The 23,695-nt window shown below is 42.6% G+C and overlaps 1 protein-coding gene across 1 annotated transcript in view; it reads right to left on the reverse strand.

The window, feature by feature from the left end:
* Nucleotides 1–23,695, reverse strand: part of LOC126413215 (lactase/phlorizin hydrolase-like) — a 159,076-nt gene that overhangs the window by 24,962 nt on the left and 110,419 nt on the right. Inside the window, exons 11-16 of the mRNA XM_050083112.1 lie at nt 21,716–21,752; nt 18,853–18,979; nt 16,559–16,692; nt 6,084–6,218; nt 475–597; nt 212–395 (exon numbers count right to left, since the gene is read on the reverse strand). Coding sequence (XP_049939069.1) covers nt 212–395; nt 475–597; nt 6,084–6,218; nt 16,559–16,692; nt 18,853–18,979; nt 21,716–21,752 — 740 coding nt within the window. The remainder of the gene's footprint in view (nt 1–211; nt 396–474; nt 598–6,083; nt 6,219–16,558; nt 16,693–18,852; nt 18,980–21,715; nt 21,753–23,695) is intronic.

Raw genomic sequence — 23,695 nt, forward strand, 5'->3', positions numbered from 1 at the left:
GCGCTATTGCACATCCATGAGAAGTATTTAACTTGAGATCTTATTAGATACATTAACATGGTTTTTCTTCGAAAATGTTTTTTGCGTAATATTGTTTTCTGACGTGTTCAGCTTCCTGAAGGATCCCTTGAGTGTGGATATATTGAAACGAAATGTACATCTAACCTAATTCAGTGTATCAGGCAAAGCGTAGCGATGTTTAAAATCATACCATTTTGCGTGGCCCTGTACTGTTCGTCGTACAGGCGATAGACGAGTCCATGGGCCCTGATCACGGTGTGGGAGGCCAGGTAGTCGCCGATGCCAGACGCGTTCTGCGAGGGCGCCTGACCGCCAGAAGAGGCGTAGCCACCGGTGAAGACTGCCGGCTCGTTGAACGTGATCCACCATTTCACCTGAAGAATCACGGCTGTCAGGGATGTGTCACAACAGGAAGAAACCCGTGTGACAATTAGTGGAGGCATGGGTACTCACTCTGTCGCCAAAGTTGTCAAACAGCACCCTAGCGTACTCCACGAAATAGTCGGCAAGGAGCGGGTTTGGCCATCCGCCGATGTATTGCAGTGCTTGTGGTAGGTCCCAGTGATACATCGTCACCTGTACAGCAAATGCTTCATAATTAAATTTATAGTTTCAGTCTCATACCATATCATATTTTGATTACGTTTCTCCAGTCATAAAATTGGCGGCTTTCTAATAAAACTAAAGCCATGCCTCTATACACAAGTTTTACAGTGGGAGTACCTATTTTCGATGGACTTTAACGAAATGTCCATGTCTCAGTAATGGCTGGCTGATCATGCTGTAGTTATTATTGCGTTAGGGCCTGACAGAAATTTCGATTTCCCAGCAAAAGAAGGTTCGGGGTTAGCAGTTTGAAATGTGCGCACTGCCACACGATGCGGTCACGTAGCCAGGTCAGACACACGGGTATGGGCCTTAATGCTGCAGCGCTGTGCTCCTCAACTTCACGTCGTGTACTTGAGTACCTTCTCTACAACGTGTTTTATGATTCCTGAGAATAACTTGTGTTATAGACTAGATTTATTACGGACTCTCTATTGCTGTGATAAACTACCGTGCGCTTACCTCGTGAAAGTAAATTCCACTAGCATATGTGGCTGTTCAGTTACTGGATATTAGATCCAAGTGAGCTTGTTCATTTGTCTGATTTAGTGACTGTCTGATTCTAACGCTTATCTAAACTCCTGACTGGTCCTATGCGGCATATGATCGATTCCTCTCTCGTGTCTACCTCTTCTTATCAGAGAAGCACATACACTCAACGACGTCAAATATTTGCTGTGTTTTGTCTTTTCCTTTCTCCTGCAGTTTCTTCCCTTTATACGAGGGTCACTCCAAAAGAAATGCACACTTTTTTTTTTAAATCCATCTTTTGTTCTACATGTTTGAAAGTTTTACAGTGTGTAGATACATCCTTGAGGAACAATATTTTCATTTCGCCACATAACTTCCATCCCTCTCAACTGCCTTACGCCATCTTGGAACCAGCGCCTGTATACCCGCAAGGTAAAATTCTAGACCAACCTGTTGCAGCCACTGTCTGGCAGCGCGCACAAGGGAGTCATCATCTTCAAACCTTGTTCCACGAAGAGAGTCTTTCAGTTTCCCAAAGAGATGATAGTCACATGGAGCCAGGTCAGGACTGTGAGGCGGGTGTTTCAGTGTTGTCCATCCGACTTTTGTGATCGCTTCCATGGTTTTTTGACTAACATGTGGCCGTAAATTGTCGTGCAACAGTAAAACATCCTGCTTCTGCCGATGTGGTCGAACACGACTCAGTTGACCTAGACGTTTCTTCAGTGTCGTCACATATGCATTAGAATTTATGGTGGTTCCATTTGGCATGATGTCCACAAGCAAGAGTCCTTCGGAATCGAAAAACACCATAGCCATAACTTTTCCAGCAGAAGGTGTGGTTTTCAATTTCTTTTTCTTGGATAAATTTGCATGATGCCACTCCAATGACTGCCTCTTCGTCTCTGGGGAAAAATGATGGAGCCATGTTTCATCACCTGTCACAATTCTTCCAAGAAATTCATCTCCACCATTCTCGTACTGTTCGCTGCATACCGTTTTTCTTGTTTCTTTGTGAACCACTATCAACATCCTGGGAACCCACCTGGCACAAACCTTTTTAACGCCAACACTTTCAGTATTCTGCAAACACTTCCTTCCCCTATCCCAACGTAGCGTGACAATTCGTTCACTGTGATGCGTCTGCCAGCAGTCACCAATTCGTTAACTCTCTGCACATTGGAGTGTGTGCAGTACGAGGCCTGCCGCTGCGAGGACAATCCTCAATATTGCCGTGCCCGCTTTCGTCACGCAACCTGCTTGCCCACCAACAGCAGCATCTCCATACACCTTTTTCAATCTCTTGTGGATGTTTCCCACTGTCTATTTTTCACAGCACATTAATTCTATGACAACACGTTGCTCCTGACGAACGTCAAGTGTAGCAGCCATCTTGAAGACATTCTGTGACGGCACCACTCACGGGAACAGGTTGAACTAAGTTTGAGAACAAGCGGGAAGCATGCATCTATTCACTGTAAAACTTTCACACATGCAGAATGAAAACTGTATTTTTACAAAAATAGTACAAAAATAGTGTGCAATTCTTTTGGAGTGACCCTCGTAAATCCCTCTGGTGATATGGAAGCTATTAACTGATGTTTGAACACTTCTCCTGCATCTCCTTTTAGTTAATGTACTACGTGTTCTTCTCTCTCGCCGATTCTGCGGAAAGCATCCCCATTGCTTATCACTACACTTAATTTTTAGTGTCCTTTTCCAGCACCACATTTCACACTCTTCGATTCTAATCTTTTGCGTTTTCCCCACAACCCCTGTTCCATCCCCAGACGTGCATTCTCATAAATTTCTTTGTCAATTAGTGGCTGTGCTTTACTATACTTGCCTTCTTTATGGAATGAATACTGCCTTTGCCTGTGGTAACCCAATTCTTGCTTCATCCATCATGCACGGCTTTGTTTCCTAGTTAGGTGAATACCTTCATGTCGCCTAGTAAATAGTCTCTAGTTTTGATGTTAATTTAGCTGCTAATCTCATTTCTGCTGCTTCTTATAACTTTTGGCTTTCTCTGGCTTACTCAGAATCGACATCTGTGCTCAGTAGCCTGTTCATTCCTTGCAACAGGTCCTGACTTATCCGCAGATTGGCTACAGGCGGCAATGTTGTAAATGAATCTTGACCTCCTTCACCCAATATTTGAATTAAATCTCTGAATATTTCTCTTTTTTCACTCATTACTTCTCCTCTGAAGATTTCTCTTATGTCACTCATTACTTCTTTGACGTACACATTCACCCGTGGGGAAGAATAGCTTCATTGTCGCTTTGTTGTTCTGGTCTTCAGTTCTTCACTTAACTACCGCAACCTGTATCCATGTGAAGTAGTTTACTGTAGTTAAAGCCTTGGTGTGCCTCCGTAATTTTTATCACTCGCCTCTTCCTCCCCACCCCCACCGTTCCCATTACCAAAATGACTATTCCATAACGTCTCAGGATGTGCTCTATCAACTGAGCTTTCAATCAAATTGTGCCGTAAGTTATTTTTCCCCCAAAAACAATTTAGTACCTCTCCATTAGTTATTTAGTCTACACACGTAAGCTTCAGCCTCATTCTCTGGCACTTAATTTCATATGCTTCTATTCTACTTGTTGCAAGAATTTACTATAAACGTTTCACCTCAGTACAGGTTACAGTTCAGACTAATACAATGAGAAAAGACTTACTACAACTTAATCTTATATTCGATGCTAGCAAATGTCAGAAACGCTTTTATCACTGGTGCCAGTCTTCGTTTCATATCCTTTCTACTTCGACTAACGTCAGCTGTTTGCTGCCCATACAGTAATACTAATCTACTACTTACAGTATCTGATTTTCTAGTCTAATTCCCACAGCATCGACTGATTTACCCCATTACACTTCTTTCAATTTTATCGATTGTCTCCTTATAATATCTTTTCAAGACACTTTCCATTCTGTTCGACTGCTCTTGCAAGGCATTTTCCGTCTCTGAAACAATTAAGTGGCTATCGGCACACCTCAAAACATTAATTTCCTCTCCCTGTAGTTTAATTCCCTTCCTTTACCGTTTGTTCAATGTACACACTGAATAACATCGTGGGTAGGATACAACCTTTTCTCACTCCATTCTCAACTACTGCCTGTCTTTCTTCGGCTCATGTAACTGTTATACAAGAACTTTCATCCTCCGTATTTTATCCCTGTGTTCTTCATTATTTAAAAGTGTGTATTCCAATCAGGATTGTCCAGTTTTCTCCAAATTTACAAATACTATAATAGAAGGTTTGCCTTCCTTCACTCTACCGTCTAAGATGACGCATTACCCTGGAGGTTCGTACATTTCGCCCGACCCCAAACCGACCTTCCCCAAGGTCAGCTTCAACAATGCTTCAGCAAATAATTCTTGTCAAATTTTGCAGCTATGTCTTATTAAACTGATTATTCTGTAATACTCAAACCTGTCGCCACATCTTTCCTTCGGAACTGCTATTATTACATTCTTCTATAAGCCTGAGGGGACCTCATCTGCCTCATGTGTTTTACACACTAAGTGAAACGGTCCTGACATGTGTTTCCTCAAGCGCCTCAGTAATTCTGAGGGAGTCTTGTAAGCTAAAGGTGCCTTGTTTCGACTTATGTGTTCCGTCAATTTTTTCTCTCAATATCGTATCACCTGCAGCATAGTCATTTACTGCCTCTTCGCTTTCCATAATACTATCTTCCAGTTCTCTTCCCTTGTGTAGCTCTTGTGTATATTTCTTCCATCTTTGTCTTTTCCCTTCTTTTCTTAGTACTGGACTGCCAGCCGAGCTCTTGGCACTCATGCAGCATTTTCTTTATTTCAAGGGCCTCTATAATTTTCCTTCAGGTGGCACTTATTTTTCCCATAATCACGCATGCTTCTGCAACCCTGAATTTCCCTCCGCCCATTCCGATTTTGTCACTTAATTGTCGATCATATTCTTCACAGGCTCTCCTCTGTCAACTTCAGCGGCTGCATTTTTATGTCTCCCCTTTCCCCAATTAAATTCAATACCTCGTGCGTTATGCGGAGATTTCCACAGGGTTATTTTTGACTTTTTTATCCTCACCTGCCGTCAGAAATCACTGCTCATAGCGACCAATTCGTTTTATATTTCTTTCCTCTGTTTCAGCTGATCGTTGCACAATGCTCCCTTTGAAACTAGAAACAAACTGTATCTTCCAATTCACCCAAGTCTTGATTTACTACTTTTTCAAATATAATCTCCAACATTTATGGTCGGAATCGTCATCAGCCCCTGGGACTGTTTTGTTGTTTAAGATCTGGTAGCTGAAAACCCGGTAGTTTAAAACGTGGTTTCGAAAGCACTTACTTTACATAACGTAACTAAAACCCTCTAGTGGCTAGAGCTCTCCTACACATGAACAACATTGTTTCAAGATTTTTAAACACAGTGTCTAATCATTGTGCTACATGCAAAATTCGTCCAGGAGGATTCACAGCATTATTAATGCCATTTTGAACTACAGTCATGTGCAATGAACACTAACGAACTTCTTTTTAGGTGTACCGTTGTAATTATTCATATTCTTACTTCCTTTGAACTGGGCTAGTTTATTAACAACAGATGACGTTGGAAGGGTTGTACTGTCAAACTATTGTTAAAATAGCCAAGGCTTACTGCAGGATGAAGGTCGTGTATTACTCTTAGGACAAGATTTTTTGGAACGATATCATCACTTATGGATATACTGACATCCCACAAACAACTAGCAAATAAGACTTGTAATATAAGTTAACGTATTTATTACTCGGTTTGCAAGACTTCCCAAGACCCACCATGTAAGAAATTTTGAGTCTAGTTGAGCATGAAACTTGAGTAGACTTCTTTCATTTTCAGTGCAAGTTCACGTGCGCATATACATGAAGAAAGAAACACTTTGCCCCGTTTATGAGTTCTTGATTACACACCAGCAACGTTTTGTTTGCTCAGTCCTATACCTATGTGTGTCCCTCTTACCATGGGCTGTATTCCGTTCGCGAGCAGCTCGTTGATGAGGTTGTTGTAGTAGTCGATGCCTGGCTGGTTGATGACGTCAAGGTCTCCAGTGGGCAGGATGCGTGCCCAAGAGACGGAGAAGCGGTACACGCCCGCCTGTTAGAAAATAAGTAGAATAATGTAAGCTAAATCGTGAAACCAGCATCACTATTCCTAAATACTAAATTGAAAGAGTACGGTAACGGTCTGTTAACTTCATCGTATGTGTCCTTCAAGAGTTGTTCTGCAATGTACAATAAACCACAATATGTGAAAAGTAACGGTAAATACTGTGTTGAGAGTAATAAATACACATCATTGTGTGTTAGAGTATGATATAGAGGTTTGTAATGAATGGGTGTAGTTCTAATTCGAGTGCTGAATTTACCGAAATATCACCGAAAGGAGCTATTTTATTACACAAAATTAGAGAGAATCATTTTTCAAAATTCCGCAGTAAAATTAAGAGAAGTAGTAAGTACACTACTGATCCTTAAATTTGCAACACCAGGAAGGAGAGCAAAACACGAAATTTTACGTATTGTGAACACACAGCAGAGCAGGAATGATACATGATTAAATTTGTAGATGATTTGGATGAATACAGATGCGAAAATTTGTCCACTAAGCTGACAATTCAGGCAGCAACATTGATTCTAACCTGGTTAGGGCATCCAGTTGACATAATCTAGGACATGTCATTTCATTCTGTCTCAGCCTTACGCTAGCTACATTTCACAGATTCGTGTTTGCTGGTCTGCTAGTCTCTCAACACCCCATGATCAGATGGTTTGCGTAGGTGAAAGATCTCAGGAATGTGCTGGCACATGAAACAGCTGAATAATCTTTGTATGGAGTTAATAGTGTCAGAGTTGTCACAGGCTCTTTTTCTGGTGGTCGCTCGAAATCACACATTGATTTTCAGATGGCAAGCTAGCGCGTTCGGCTTGTGGTATGCAAGGATTCCAAGGAGGTTGCATTCTCTGCCACAGCGAAGAGAAGTGGCAACAATCCCTGTTGAGTCATGAATGACATTCGGTGACAGGTAAGCCACGTGCACAGGTAGAAAACAGCCAGCTATTTCCCTAGACAGTTAGGCACTTGGCGCTCTGGGCCAGAACCAAAGACGGCCTACAGACGCCCAGAGACCCCTTGGAGTCACCCAAGAGGCAGCCCCATATGTATGGCACTAACTGAAGCACCGGCAGCATCAGATTTCGCAGTGGTGTGTAGACCAACAAGTAGTGGAGCTATTACCTAAATGTAGGTGAGACTTTGTGACTCTTCTGCTTCAACAGAGTACGTCTCAGGGTTAGTAGCAGTCGAAGGCAACATACTGCTTTGTCTGGGCTGCAAATGTTTATGGTACCTTTGCTCAGTTTTGATGTGACTTCATACCACTTCTGCTACATAGGGACTGAGGCAATGTGACATCAGGTGTGGCCTGATATAATGGAATTTGCCTCTGTGGCAGACTGAAATCTTGTACCATGCCACCTCAGCAATTTTCCAGCCCTGGCAGAAAAATTACTTGCAAAACTAGCTGGTCCATCTGATTACGAGTTGTGAACTCTGCCACAGGGGTGTTGGCATAACACTCCTTCCCCCTTTAGAAGATTTGGTCCATCAGATCCCAGTTTGCTGCTAAATCTGTGGTGTGTTAGAAACTACAGTGTACTGTTACATTTTTCTGTACACTTATTCACACTTTACTACCAAATGTCTTTCTTCTTAGTCCATTAGAGCTAATATTGTACTACTTAAACACTAGGGGTGAGCCACTCCGTTGCTTTACAATGAACTGGGAGTTTGGAAGCACTGTAGACAGACAAAGATTGTGTAAGCAAGGACAAGGATTACGACGGCGCCTAAACACAAGGATCCTATCACTACGACTTGATGTTGGTATCTACTGTGGTACTGCTGAATATGTTGGAATATTCTTTCTATGCTATGAGCTCATGCCAAGAGCTGAGTAAGGTTTGACTCAAGGTAGCAGACAAGAAGGTCAAGATCCTAAGAGTAGTACTTCTAAAAGGACTGTCAGGCAGTATTGCAAATGTTAAGTTTGAAGCTATAATCACTGTTATTGTTGCCAGAAGCCGAGAAGTTGGTACTGCGATACCACGCTGCATACCATTTGGTAGTAACTCGTTGCCTCACAGCTCTACACATTCTGTGTCTTTTGCCTGCTCTTGTTCATAACTGTTGCTGTTCATAACATAGCTGTACCACATATAGAGTACACCAAGTGAAGTCCAACCTTCTGAAAATAAGGTTGTGTAGCAGGCATGTATGATGAGGATCACTCCGCACCAGTCCCTCCTAGAAGTGACAGTATGGACTACTGTTGATGGGCGCACAGTTATTTTGATCTCTCTGACATCACTCCAATTCGTCTCTTGACATTAATGTATCTTTCTTCTCATCTTGTGTAATCCCAAAATTTCTTCACTCTGGCTTTTACAAATTTTCTAAAATTTCTCCATTTTATAGGCTTCCATGAAACATCTGCCATTGGTTTCTGCTAGTGTTACATATATTAAGACTTGGAGGTTTTTGCAGTCAGTATTGACGTCCATGTTGTGAGATGGCTATGTTTCGTCAGAATTTTTTCTTCGAGAGGTATAACCAATTACAGTGTAGTTGGCAGCTCCTCCCATGCCTGTTGCAGACCATCCAGAAATTGAGTCAGTGTTAGCAGGGTAGATGTAAACTGTCCATGGTGTATCACTTGCTGTAGGTTAGCTGCTTTATGCAAGCATCCTCAACACTATTGACAAAGGTATACAACAGACTTGCCATGTCCAAACAAGTGTCTAATATGTCTAACCAGACTTGTACCTTGCTCACATCACTATTCATCAAAGTGGTCGTTCTCCTTAACTTATGAATGTACAGTAACTGAGAAACTGTTTCATCAATTCTGATATAAAATTGGTGGCCTGGTCCATTATTAACGTTTCTGAACACCGATCCCCAACAAGGAACTATTCACAATGGTGTGAGTTACTGTTTAAGACTACTGAGTTGGAATAGCTGCCATTTGCACATTACATAAAAAATGTTCTACTATAGTCAGACTATTGCAAGTCCGTGCCAGTATGTAAGCAAACAGATTCAAGATTCCAGAATGAGATTTTCACTCTGCAGCGGAGTGTGCGCTGATATGAAACTTCCTGGCAGATTAAAACTGTGTGCCAGAGCGAGAATCGAACTCGGGACCTTTGCCTTTCGCGGGGAAGTGCTCTACCACTGAGCTACCCAAGCACGACTCACGCCCCGTCCTCACAGCTGCAAGGTCGCAGAAGAGCTTCTGTTAAGTTTGGAAGGTAGGAGACGAGCTACTGGCAGAAGTGAAGCTGTGAGGACGGGGCGTGAGTCGTGCTTGGGTAGCTCAGTTGGCAGAGCACTTGCCCGCGAAAGGCAAAGGTCCCGAGTTCGAGTCTCGGTCCGGCACACAGTTTTAATCTGCCAGGAAGTTTCAGACTCAAGATATCCGTACCAATCATTTCAGCCTCCATTAATCTCTGAAGTGGAATAGTCAGCTCAATGTGTACACAGTACACAGCTCTTCAGATACTGAGCCACATCCTTTTAACACATTCAATATCAGTACTGTTTGGCCACATGCCATTCCATGGTTCTCTGACCGTCATGCCTTGATAACACATGATCATGTACCTGGCTTGACACCTCCCCATGCATCTTTTTCGGAGCCATAACATGTATCTTGTCGCATAGTACATTGTGGAACTGTCACTGCATTGTAGAGAGTTTACAGTCTTCATCAGCTGTTTCCTCTGCCTGACACTCCACAATGGTATGTCCCACTCTCTGTAAAAAATAAACCATCCAGCAGAGTCCATCTGCATTCATGTGACTGTTCTCAGGTCGATGGACTATCTCGAATTCGCTAAGCTTCAGTGCCAATTGCGATTTCTGCTTCATAGATCAATCAACCACAGCAGCCATTAATAGTGACATGATCCATTATTAGAATAAATTTTCTACCATTCAGATATCAGTGGAAATATGTTACACCATAAATGGGGTTTTAACAGTTGCTTTCTTCATAGTAGAATATTTCCACTTTACTTAGCTAATGTGAGGCATAGGATATCGATTGCCCCACTCCAATTACTTCTTGAGTTAATACACAGCCAAGCACACAATTATTTGCATCACTAATCAATATGGACTTTTTTTCTAAGTTTGGAATGATTAACACCTGTCTAGTGGTCAACAATTCTTTCAGTCCTTTGAACATGTCTTCATACTCTGATTTCATTGAAATTTTATTGTGCATTTCTTTCAATAAGTACGTGAGCAATTTCTGCAAGTTTTGGGATAAGCTTTGTTAAGTAACTCGCTAAATGTAAACATGAGTGTAAATTTTTCCCTGTGTGAAGTGTATGGAAACCTTATTTAACATTCAATAATGTAGAATCCGTCCAAACTCCATCACAACTAATCATATGGCCCATATACTGTATTTTTTGTAATCTGAAGTGAGACTTCTTTAGTGGTAAGTGTGCTGCATGCAACATCTGGAACATTTCTTTTAGTCATAGCACAGGCTATCCTTTGCAAAGACAATTATGTCTTCCAAATACTGTTACTTTAAATCCGTCTTGTTTGCAAATTTTTTATTATTCATATGACCGGTTTCGGTTCATTCAGAACCATCTTCAGATCTGATATTTAAGTTACAGGAGTAACCCGTCCAATTTAGCAACTTTCACATGCTACTTTCGTTTTTGGTCAGTCCTCCAGAGCTGCTTCCAACTCCCCAGATTTATGGTGGAAAAGTATGTGCACTGCCCCAAATTGTCATAAGTTTCTTTTATATTTGGTACTGGATATGTGTCTTTAATCAGATGACTAATAAGATATCTGCAGTCACATCTTAAATGCTAAGCTTTGGTTCCATCAATACCTTTCTTCCCTGTGCTCGCCAAAGATTACAACTTTCCTCGATAATACTGTTCCGTAAACATTGGTTATTGAACTCCATCACCGGCTGTGGGTTATGAGGTAGAAGTACGGCTTACGATGTGCATTGACTAATTCCCAATTTGGATTCTTTGTTGTGTTACTTTTGGCACTGGCGAAGCCAAAAAACGATTAAACAGGTCTTTAAACTCCAACAAAATTACTCAACTGATAATTTTTCCATTCCTTTTGAATTTTTTATTTTCTTCCATAATTATACTGGTGACTTTTTTATAATTAGCGTCCGAATTCATCTTATCAGTAATATCTTCCTCAAGAATCTCCAAATTGGCGACCATGAAATCTGTGACAAGTCCATGTCTTCAGTCTCCAGATTATCTAGTCTGATGGACACCACCTGCTCACTATCTACCTTCTACATCTACAACTATTCTTATGACGCTGCAATAAGCCTCTCCAAGGCTGTCAAATGTATGAGCATTCCTTAATTCTTCATGATACATCACATACATTTTCGCATCTCCTGCATAACATAATTTAGCCATATCTAACAAGTGAGCCTCTGATCATAAACTCAGCTCCCGAGTTGTCGAAAGGTTATTCACAAGTGTCAACACACCCTCTCCTGCTTTACTAGCTGCACTAGTTTCTAGGTGGGATACTGATAAGTTGTACAAGGCTCTGGTCTCTTGTAATCACTCTAACTTCTTATGCTAGTCTACATTATCTGCCCTTATCCGAGGCACTTGCTCAGACTGAACCGCTCTGTAGTGGTGACCCCTTGTTCCCTACATTTACTCATTTCAAACCATGTGTATACAACAACAGGACAAAATAGAAGCACAAATATAGGAAAAACGTAATACTCATATCACATCACAATTTTGCCTACTAACGTTGCTTAATCCCTACATGTGAATACTAACCATGCACACTCTCTGGATTCTTCAGCAAACAGCCGATGGGTTTTGCATTTGAAACAGGACACTGCTGAAGATTGAGTGAATGGGGCATTATGCTCCAGGAAATTGCACTTCCGCACCTATCTAGGCACAAACCAGTATATCTTCCTCTAGTATTTTCTACCGATTCAAATCAATGCTTAGATAATTTTCATGACTCACTCTTTTAACATAACTCTTCAATATAATTGCTTCCCTATTGTCAATCACTGGAGCAAATAAAATCAGTTTGCCCTCATTCATCCCACTGAAACGAAGATGCTGAATGCTTACACACACGTCGATGGCTGTAATTGGCTATTTCTGTCAGCAGAGTAATAGTGTCAGAGTTGTGGACACTGTTATATGCCTGGATGATCGACTGTAGATGCCATTCAAGATATAAGGTGCGTACTACGATTTTCTTGGAAACACTCCATTAGCAATTAAAGTTTTTACGCACTGTGACTCTCGCACAAAAGCTGCTGGTGACAATTCGAACTCATGCTTTGAGACCCAGGTGGCCATGGTAACCTAAGCAAAACACAATGGATTATTCCAGAATGAGATTTTCACTCTGCAGCGGAGTGTGCGCTGATATGAAACTTCCTGGCAGATTAAAACTGTGTGCCCGACCGACACTCGAACTCGGGACCTTTGCGTTTTGCAGGCAAGTGCTCTACCATCTGAGCTACCGAAGCACGACTCACGCCCGGTACTCACAGCTTTACTTCTGCCAGTATCTCGCCTCCTACCTTCCAAACTTTACAGAAGCTCTCCTGCGAACCTTGCAGAACTAGCACTCCTGAAAGAAAGGATACTGCGGAGACATGGCTTAGCCACAGCCTGGGGGATGTTTCCAGAATGAGATTTTCACTCTGCAGCGGAGTGTGCGCTGATATGAAACTTCCTGGAAGATTTGGAAGGTAGGAGACGAGATACTGGCAGAAGTAAAGCTGTGAGTACCGGGCGTGAGTCGTGCTTCGGTAGCTCAGATGGTAGAGCACTTGCCCGCGAAAGGCAAAGGTCCCGAGTTCGAGTCCCGGTCGGGCACACAGTTTTAATCTGCCAAGGAAGTTTCACAATGGATTATGCTCAACATGCTGCAGGCAAGGACGCCGTTTCTGTGCGATACCTCAGTGAAGAACAGTGACAAGACACCTTGCTGAGTCATGAATGACGTCAGGCACCTGGTAAGTCACAGGCATAGGTATAGAACAGCCAGTCACTTCTGTGGGAAATCACATGTGTGGTGCAATGGACCCAAAACCAGGACCCATGGACACTCACGGAGGCCGGCTGGTGTCACCCAGGTGATGGCCTCGGCTGGCTGGTACTAGTTCAGGCACCACAGCACCACGTCTAGCAGCAGCCCAGCCCCTACACCAGCAGCTAGCAGGTATAGTGGGTAGATATGTAGACAAGGCTGGGTGGTCTGTCGCTGGTGGGGAGTACACCTTGGTGTTGGTAGCAGTCGAGGACAACGTACTGCTAAGTCTGGGCTGGTGGTAGGTTTTCCGAAATTTGTTATCGCCAGTCCCTACCTGCAGCATGTAGGGACCATGGCAATGCAACATCAGACCACAGAATGAGGTAATTATGTTCGACACTGTGGCTAGATGAGGTCTTGCCTCAGCAATACTCCAGCACTGGAAGCGAAGCTAAACTAGCCGCTAACTGTCGTATCTGACCAAGGCTTGCGAAGCTGTCTGGAGGGGTGTTGGTGCAGCAGGAGGTGTCACAATCGTTTGAGAAACATGCAATCTTTTATTATCTATGTGAAATATGTCACACAGTCCTCGAAAATTGCCCAAAACTAAGGCCCTTAACAAGTCAGAAGGTAAAGGCTACTACCGCCTCTATGAACCAGAAGCGTACCAATACCTCATACCGTCACATCAGGTGCTGGGTTGATAAGACTATAAAAAATGCAGTCTGGAAACGTTCATTCTCATCAGAGACACCACACAGGAATCCGTCCATCGTGAAGTTTACACACAGCGCTGACATTCGTCTGGAAACACGACGCATTGTTCCTCATGTGCCCACTCTTGTTGTTGCTCGCACCAGTGTTGGCCCACTTCTCTCTGGTGCAGGCAAGTGAAGCTACAACGATGACCGCCGTACTGACACTCCACAGTATTCCTGACGTCGTCGCACTGCCCTTGTGGATACTATCTTGCCAGAAACGATGCCGTTTCCTGAATCAATGTGGCTGTACGATCCAGCACGCCCTAGCAAACTACACTCATGCTCGCAAATTAAGAATAATTGCAGAATGTGGTGCCACACAACGTGGCACTACACAGAACTGGCGCTAATAGCGTACGCTCATAGGGAACATACATGACACAGATCTGTAAGTCCACGGTATTCGTGATGAGAAAACCGTCCTGAAACACATGTGCTACAAAACGCCACTGTTTCCTGTGCATGTACCCCGACATCAATATGGCACACGATCACCACGTACAGGTACAGAGGTCGCGCGACGGGTTGGCATACTCTGGATCACGTGGTCGAGCAGCTTCTGGGTTATAGCCTCCCATTCTTGCACCAGTACCTGTCGGAGTTCCTGAAGTGTCGTAGGGGTTTGAAGACGAGCAGTGATATGTCGACCGAGAGCATCACAGACGTGCTCGATCGGGTTTAGGTCTGGAGAACAGGCAGACCACTCCCTTCGCCTGATATCTTCTGTTTCAAGGTACTCCTCCACGATGGCAGCTCGGTGGGGCCGTGCGTTATCATCCATCGTGAGGAAGGTGGGACCCACTGCAACCGTGAAAAGGCGGACATGCTGGTGCAAAACGGCGTCCCGATACACCTGACCTGTTACAGTACCTCTGTCAAAGACATGCAGGGGTGTACGTGCACCAGTTATAATACCACCCCACACCATCAAACCACGACCTCCATACAGGTCCCTTTCAAGGACATTGTGGGTTTGGTATCTGGTTCCTGGTTCACGCCAGATGAAAACCCGGCGAGAATCACTGTTCAGACTATACCTGGACTCGTCCGTGAACATAACCTGGGACCACTGTTCCAATGACCATGTACTGTGTTCTTGACATCAGGCTTTACTTGCTCTCCTGTGACCAGGGGTCAGTGGGATGCACCTTGCAGGTCTCCGGGCGAATAAACGATGTCTGTTCAGTCTTCTGTAGACTGTGTATCTGGAGACAACTGTTCCAGCGGCTGCGGTAAGGTACCTGCAGTACTCCGTGGCTGACTGCGGACACTGATGGTGAGATATCGGTCTTCTTGTGGTGTTGTACCTGTGGACGTCCCGTACTGTAACGCCTGGACACGTTTTCTGTTTGCTGGAACCGTTTCCATAATCTTGAGATCACACTTTGTGGCACACGGAGGGCCCGTGCTACGACCTGCTTTCTTTGACCAGCCTCCAGTTGCTATAGTATTCTACCCCTCATAACGTTATCAATATGTGTTCCTTGAGCCATTTTCAATACAGAGTCACCATTAGCACGTCTGAAAACGTCTGCACACTTACTCGCTGCACCGTACTCTGACATCCACCAACACACCTTTGTGTATATGGACTGCTGCCAGCGCCACCGTGCAACGACTGCAGGCGAAATGCACCGCATGGTCATACGCTGAGGTGATTTAAACCCGCAAATAGCCCACCAGAGTATTGTTTCACCATGTATCAGTATTATCCTTAATTTATGAGCATGAGTGCCCTCACTCGTGAAAGTGAGGTGAGATACTGCTCCTGAACGCATAGATTCCACATTCGCATGACATTCGTAGGATTCCATCCACTAACAGCAGAAATACTGCAGACTATAAACCATGTGCCACAGCCGAATGCCGACACGTACTGGTAGACGCTTATCCTTGGACGAGGCACAACATCATTTATTCACAAATGGTTCAAATGGCTCTGAGCACTATGGGACTTAACTTCTGAGGTCATCAGTCCCCTAGAACTTATAACTACTTAAACCTAACTAACCTAAGGATATCACACACAACCACGCCCGAGGCAGGATTCGAACCTGCGACCGTAGCGGTCGCGCGGTTCCAGACTGTAGCGCTTAGAACCGCTCGGCCACTCCGGCCGGCATTTATTCACAAGCAAATAAGTTTCAAATGAGTGACTTAATGGGTTTTTCTTCTTTATATACAGAATGTAGATGGTGTTACTTTTACCTGTTTTGTGCGGTTGCTTTTAAATTCTAATCATTTGTATGTCCAAAAATGTACAGGTTGGACAAAGTGAAACTGGCCGGGATGCACCTTAAGACAGATAACCCATCTTAATAGAAATGCATCTGGCGTTAAATAGTGTAAACTACTTTGCTTATCTTAAGGCGCGTGAAAAGTTTTCCGGGCGTTTTATTGTTGACACCCTGTAGCACACTTCATGTGAATTTTACGTTTGTTGCATGCCTCGCCCTGATGCTGCATTTTTTCTAAGCGGCGGTGTACTTCATTAATGTGAGACTGAAGAATATCTGCTACGAGTGAGTTGCACCACAACACGGTACATTCACCGAGCACCACACCTGCGCAACGCCAGCGACTACTCACGTTGAGCGCCTTCAGCATCTGCACGTCCTCCTGGTACTTGTGGTACGAATCGCAGGCCACGTCGCCGTTGTCGCCATTGGTGCCGTACTCTGGGTGTTCGTGTAGCATGTGGTCCCAGATGTTCTCGCCCTTGCCTGCATACACAGCGATGTCTCATTGCAAGAAGAGAAGCGGATTTTTTTATGGCATGAGAGAGAAGACACTGGACTACTCGACACAGCAAGAAAGAACATGTAAGATAGCTGCCTGAGGCCATTGGAATTTATGAAGCTTTCTAAACAAGTCAGCTGCGTGAGAGGGACCGAGAAATGGCAGATACAAAAAGTGGGAAGCAAAAGCCTGAGATATAAATAGCGGATCTTACGCTTGATGGAAAACAATGCGAAATTATGCCAATCAAAAGCAGAAGTTAAGGCAGAGGGTCTCTTGTGTGCTTAAAATGGAAAGTGCCAGGAGTCACAAAAATCTGACGCGTGGGAGACAGCCTTTCACTGCTATTATGGCTTGTTTTAAACAACCGGAGTTATCATTACTTTGAATGTGGCTACGTCGTTTATTTTTCGCCCTGCTACGACAGTGAGCCGAAACTGTGTTACTGTATTGTTCTACAGACTCAGGTCGGAGCACATACAGTGTTCTTGGGGTGAGTGAGGAACAAGTGCACGTCAGAGCACTCCACTCTCCGTCTTTGCGCCTGAAACGACCGCTCTCAGCCCAGGTCCGTTGTTAGCAGTGGATTTCGTATCATCACGACCTTCACGTACATGGCTTCCCAGTTCTTCTCATCGCAGGATCTCTTGTGTTAGAGAGCCCACTGACTGCACCTCGTTACCAAGTTGCAGTCTCGGCCTGAGTACTCCAGCAGTAAAGATCGCGCATGGAAACGAACTGAAAGTAGCTCAGCGATGCGAGGAACAGCCAGAACCAACACATCGTTCGGATTCCATGTTGAACTGTAGCCGTCCTTTCTCCGGTTTGATTACGGGCGTAGGTTAGGGACACGCAGGACGCAACAATGGCGCCCAGTTGGTTCAAATGGCTCTGAGCACTATGGGACTTAACTACTGAGGCCATCACTCCCCTAGAACTTAGAACTACTTAAACCTAACTAACCTAAGGACATCACACACATCCATGCCCGAGGCAGGATTCGAACCTGCGACCGTAGCGGTCACGCGGTTCCAAACTGTAGCGCTTAGAACCGCACGGCCGGCGCCCAATTCAAAGACTTTTAGCAGCCCATCCACGCATACAAAATTATTATTATTATTATTATTATTATTATTATTATTATAGTGTCTCGGCTACCCTAGTACATTCCCCAGTCTCTTACGTGCCTCATGTTTATCATCGCAAAGTGAGGCACTGAAAATAAACAACATGTTTTTTTATCATTACGTTATACTTGCCTTGCTGGATGTGAGGCCCTAGGATTCATTTGTCATATGTTTGTCTCAGAGACAGAAGACGGTCTATTAAAATGAAGTGAGCTTGTCAGAAGTAAATGTGTAAACCCTTCTGAAAAGGTACTCATACTCACTGTAAACTCTTTTTATTGCCAATTATCTGTCAGTTTAAGCACCAACATTGCTGTAAATTTTCACATTCACGTAGTGCAGCCATTTTCCTCCTTTTTCTTCCCACATAAAGTGCCACACTGCACTCACGAAAGCTTTTACATGATTTCAAAATTTATGTCACTTTTTAATCTGAACATTGCTAAATATATACTTTATAATTTAGAGCGAAAAGTCGCAAATACACCACAAAATGGTGCAGTCAGGGGTCTAAATTTTCTGAATAAGAAGTTGTTTACTAAATGAACCTGCTTCAGTGAAATTTTTTGTTGCTGGATAATATTACATGTTCTTGAAAGTAGTTCCAATAAATTAGTATTTAAGCATTAGGCAACGCAATTCGAAAGTAAACATTTTCATGTCGAAATGTCTCTTTTACTATACCGCAGGATAAGTTTCGAAGGTATGAGCACTGCTAGTGAACGAAGTCTGCTATCGGTTTTCATCAAATCTACATTAATTTCATCAGCTATAAATTCGTACTGAACCCGACATTTGGACGGGACTTCGGATAATATTAAAAGGAAGAGACGCATGGGTTCGTAGACACTGTTAAGTAAGATCAATTCAGCATGAGGGTTTGTTGTAGATAAACTGAGAATAGCAAGCGAGCACACGTATAGTGAAGTTTTCTCAAATGAAGAGGAATTTAGAGAAATTTATTTAGAACACCCAATGATACAGAATATGGTAACGTAGATGTTAATTCACACTCACCATCCTCATTCCAAGCCCCTTCGATCTGGTAAGACGCAGTGGCGGTCCCTAGCAGGAAACCTTCCGGGAACTGGTTTACTGCCGTCTGTGCCGCAGCAGCAGCGAACAGTCCTGCCAACAGAGTTAGCTGCAGCATATTGTAAGGTCAATAGTGTCATGCAGCCTTTGGAGCTTGTGTGTGTGTTTTTATATATACATAGGCTCTGAAGTACCTCATTACAGTACTCAGCGACAAACAAACAAACTCGTCTATCACTGATTATCACTGGGTAAATCAGATAATTGACTCTTCTACAATACCTGTTTTTCGATTATTGGTCAATGTTATCAATAAAGGAAGCACGGCAAACGTGACTAGCAACAGTACGCACTGCGCAAGAGAGAGGCTAAAACAATCGATAGCAGGAAGTCTGAGGAAGACTTCGATTAGCAACTCTGTACTGACGTTTGGTTTGTGGGGCGCCCAGCCGAGCGGTCATCAGCGCCCGTACAAAGTCCCAATTTTATCACACTTCCAATTGGTACACGGTCCAATCTATTCACTGTCACGAATGATGATGATTATGATGATGAAATAATGAGGTCAACAAAAACACCCCGTCACCGGGCAGAGAAAATCCCCACCCCGGTCGGGAATCGAACCTGGGCCCCGTGATATAAAGGCAGCAACGCTAAGCACGTTTTTTTTTTTTTTTTTTTAAAAAAAAAAAGATCTCGTTTTGTTCCCTTTTGTTCGTTGCATCTTCTCGGGGCGGACGTCGTAAGACATCCATTGAAGTTCGTTGTTGATCGATTAACTCAGTTTTTTTTATTACAGAGGACAGTTAACCCTCTGACTGAACACGGTGAGCTACCGTGGCGGTAGACCACAAGCTGCGGACAACATCTCTGTACTGCTGGAGAAGTAGACTTTGGGTCGTCGTCCAATTAACTTGGTTTTGGTGTTCATTTCTTATCACCAATCACTTGAGGCTGATATCCTGTTCATATCCTAGTGTCTGCCCTTATTCCTTTTACAGGACGGTAGTTCTGTTTCGGAACTTTAAGCCAGTTACTTCGAATAGGTCATCGGAGGACCACTTCCCAATTTCAGTTCTTCATTCTTTCCTTTTCTTCCAGTATGCTTTCATCTGTCCACTATGTTTCTTCCTTCTGTCATCAGACCATTTTGAACGACTCTTTATCTACCCAGTCTTAGAATCCTTCCATTTTCAATACCTCTTTCCCGAAAGGCTTCTCTGTTAGTTATAACGTCTGTTTATATTTTGTTTCTTTCTAAAACCTTTTTCACTTCATTGACCCAGCATGTTGTTGACTTCTTACACCACAAATATTTGAAAATCTTATTAGTTAATCTACTGTCTTGCATTCGAAATAAATGTCCAAAAAATATGACTTCTTTTTCTCATTATGTTTGATATATTTTTGTATTTTGATATCTTTCATCATTACTTCGTAATATCCAACCCTCTGTTGTGTTTCTATGTTTTGTGGTCCTAATATTTTCCTTGTAATTCGCATTTCCAATACTTCTAATTTATCTAAATTATAGTTAAATGCCATGCATTCGCTGCATATAGGCATTCTGACTTCACTACTATGTTGTAATGTCTTAGTTTTGCATTTTTGGATAGGCACTTTTTACTGTAGAGGTCTTTGGTGAGACCAAATGCTCTCCCCACATTATGCAACCGTTCGTCTATTTCTGATTTTTCCAAAGCATTTTCTTGGATTATCCCCCTGAAGATATGTGAATTATTTTTGCTTTCTCTATTTGGCCAATATCTGTTCGCAGGAATCTTGGAGCACCCCCACGTTTTTTACAATTTTTTTTTCTACAGAAATCCACAAGGCAGTTGTCCTCTTTATCTCTTCCAGGAGATTTATATGTGTTGCAGCAGATGCCACATTTTCAGAAAGTATAGCAAAATTATCTGCAAATGAGAGACAGTTATTTGGATCTTTTGCAAGGCAAGATGTTGAGTTCAATAAATTTTTTGTTCCAAATCCTCACTGTTCCCAAAGCAAAAAAAAAAAGAAAAGAAAAAGATATATCACAAAAAATTTGAGTTGGTGGCAGGTATGGGGACAGCATCGTGGCCAGGCCTCTGAATTTTTGACCCCTGCCCTCCATGTCGGCACCTGCCTGGCACGCACTCGCACGTCATTGGAAGTGGCAATCTGTTATTTATTTTACTTTAGTTACTACTTCAGTTTTGTTCTACGGTTTAAGCCACATATGAGCTCACATGGGAATAGTGGAGCTGCTCAGTGACAGGAATGGGGGAGGTATTGTGGCCAGGCGTCTGATCTTCGACCCCTTATAAAATAAAATGCAAAAAATAAAAATGAAAAAATATGGTGCAGTAAAAAAAAAAGAAAAAAAATAGTGCAATTGTCAGCCTGTCAGCCTAATAAGAGGAGGTCCAGGTTCGAACTTCAGCCGGGCGCAAATTTTCATCTGCGGCCGTTGCTGTATTTCAACGCCCTGTGACAATGTGGGGGTCTGTCCTTCGATATTTAAGATGCAATTTTTTTTGACAAATACAAAAAAAAATGGCTCAATCAGATAGAGTGTCTGCCATGTAAGCAGGAGATCCGGGTTTCGAGTCCCGGTCGGGGAATAAATTTTCAACTGTCCCCGTTGATATTTATCAACGCCTGTAAGCTGATAACGGTCTGGATTTCATTACAATTTAATTTACGTTTAAAGCGCCTAGAAATAATTTTTTGCTGAATTTCATTTCAGAAGGATTCCAAGGTTTCTCGTATCCAACCTTTTGACTGCAGTTGTTGGGACTCCCCAGAACCCTTGGTCCCAATGCATTTCGTGACGCAATGGTATGTTTCTCCCTCGAGTTACCACCTGGGTAGTGTATTCATTCTGCGGACTTTCCATACTGCAACAGAGATTGCATTACATACAACATAAAGAACTGGATTCCAAGATAAGATCGGATTGTCAGTCCAAAATTTGATTTTTTTGTTTGTGGTTCACTCCACTAAGTTCTTCCGTTCTCTTCAACGTCAGGAATTAAATCAGACTTCCTCTCCTGCCTTCGAGAGCGTTGGCCAGGTTTCACCTGTAAACCTAGGCAGGGTCCCTCGCAGGGTACTGCCATTCGGAGGCAGATGGTCTGATGTTTTTTAACGAGGTTGTTACTCCTACCCCTCCTCCTTCTCCGTGACTTGCTACGTGGGGTCCCGTCTTTCGGATTGGTAATAGTGGAGTTATTATTATTAGGGATATTATCATACTTTTGTGCGTGTCAATTTTTTCAGTATGTGTGAATCAGTTAAAACTCAAAACTTTCATTTATAGTCGTAGTTCCTGATCCCACAGAGTAAATAGCAAAAAGGAATCCTTTCTTTCAGTGAGCGCAAACAGTAATGTGGACTTGCGGAGTGGAAATTATGTCCAGTATGTTCTCCATCGCTTTCTGGCTGACCGCAAAAAATAATTTTCAGGCGCTTGTAAAGAGCGCATAGACAATTTAGGTGTATTTTTATAACGTCATGATAAGTATCGACCATTTTGATTATTTACCCACAGCCGCAAATATGGTTTTAATTGGCCGGGAAACAGATCTATGAAAGTGATCGATACAAACTGGGAAACTCTGTTGTTACCAACAGGATAGCGAAATGAAATATGCCAAAACTAGCGCGAGAACAGTGTTAAGATTTCCTCGTGAATGTAGAAAGAAAATTTTGAATGTTAGCCACAGTAACCTTGAACGTGACGGAAAGAGGTAAGAAGACGACCGGCTATTAGAAATTATATCTAATGATAAGGATGATGTGAAAGCTACGATGGAACCACTCTCTGACGATGAATCCTCAGAATTAGAAATTGAAATTGACGAGAATGGTTCCGTTAAAGTAATAAACCTAAAATCTGACGGTGATTTGTCAAAAGTAGAATCGGAGATAAATTTCTGCGAAATTATAACCAATTTCTGATGATGATGAAGTTGAAGTCAAAAAAGAGAAAATGGAATTAACAGCGTCATCAGATGATGAAACTGAATTCAGTATTTCTGAAATTCAGCCAAGTCATGGAACGCTAGAAACTCCTTTAAAACGGGTTGAAATGTCAAGTGGCAAGCAAAAGAAAAAGGGAATCAATTACTGTTTTCTAAACTTGAATTACATCACAAAGAACTGAAATCTATTAATAAGACACTAAAGGATGAAATGAACTAAAAAATGAACAGCTTAAAATTATAAAACTCATAATAAACAACATTATGTGCAAGTCACAATAGGGCAACGGGTAACTAAATTGCATAGTGTTCCTAAAACCGAAATTGCTGAAGTTCTTAAAGACATCAGAAATACAGATTTATCAGAAAGAGCAGGCAATGAACTAGAACTTGGCTCTAATCGGTTTCGGAAAGTAAGTAATAAAGTAAATGTTTCTCAGAAGGATACTAAGAAACTAAAATCTGTGTGAAATTTTCTGGCAGAGTGGAGACAGCAGGACTACAAGTACAAATACTAAATACTAGTATTACTAGTACAAAAAAAGGAAACTCTGGTAGCTCTTGGTAATACTACCGTACATCATGTTGCTGCAGTTGACGCAGCTTTAAGCGAATGTCGTCAATTTTTACGTTTTGATCCTGACAAATTCATCCGTTATAGTTCTTGAATGATTTTGAGGATGTTTCACCAAATGCTTGCTCAGAATGTCAAAAAATTTCTTTTATAAGAAGTCATTTGTCAAGAGACGCTTTGCGATGGTCAGCTGACATAATGCTTAGGTGAAAAACTCTTTCTGAATTTAAAACGGCATTTCATAATGAGTACTGGTCGCGCAATAAAACATGATGATCTGAGA

The sequence above is a fragment of the Schistocerca serialis genome, chromosome 7 (assembly GCF_023864345.2).
Source record: "Schistocerca serialis cubense isolate TAMUIC-IGC-003099 chromosome 7, iqSchSeri2.2, whole genome shotgun sequence".
Classification (NCBI taxonomy): Eukaryota; Metazoa; Arthropoda; class Insecta; order Orthoptera; family Acrididae; genus Schistocerca; species Schistocerca serialis.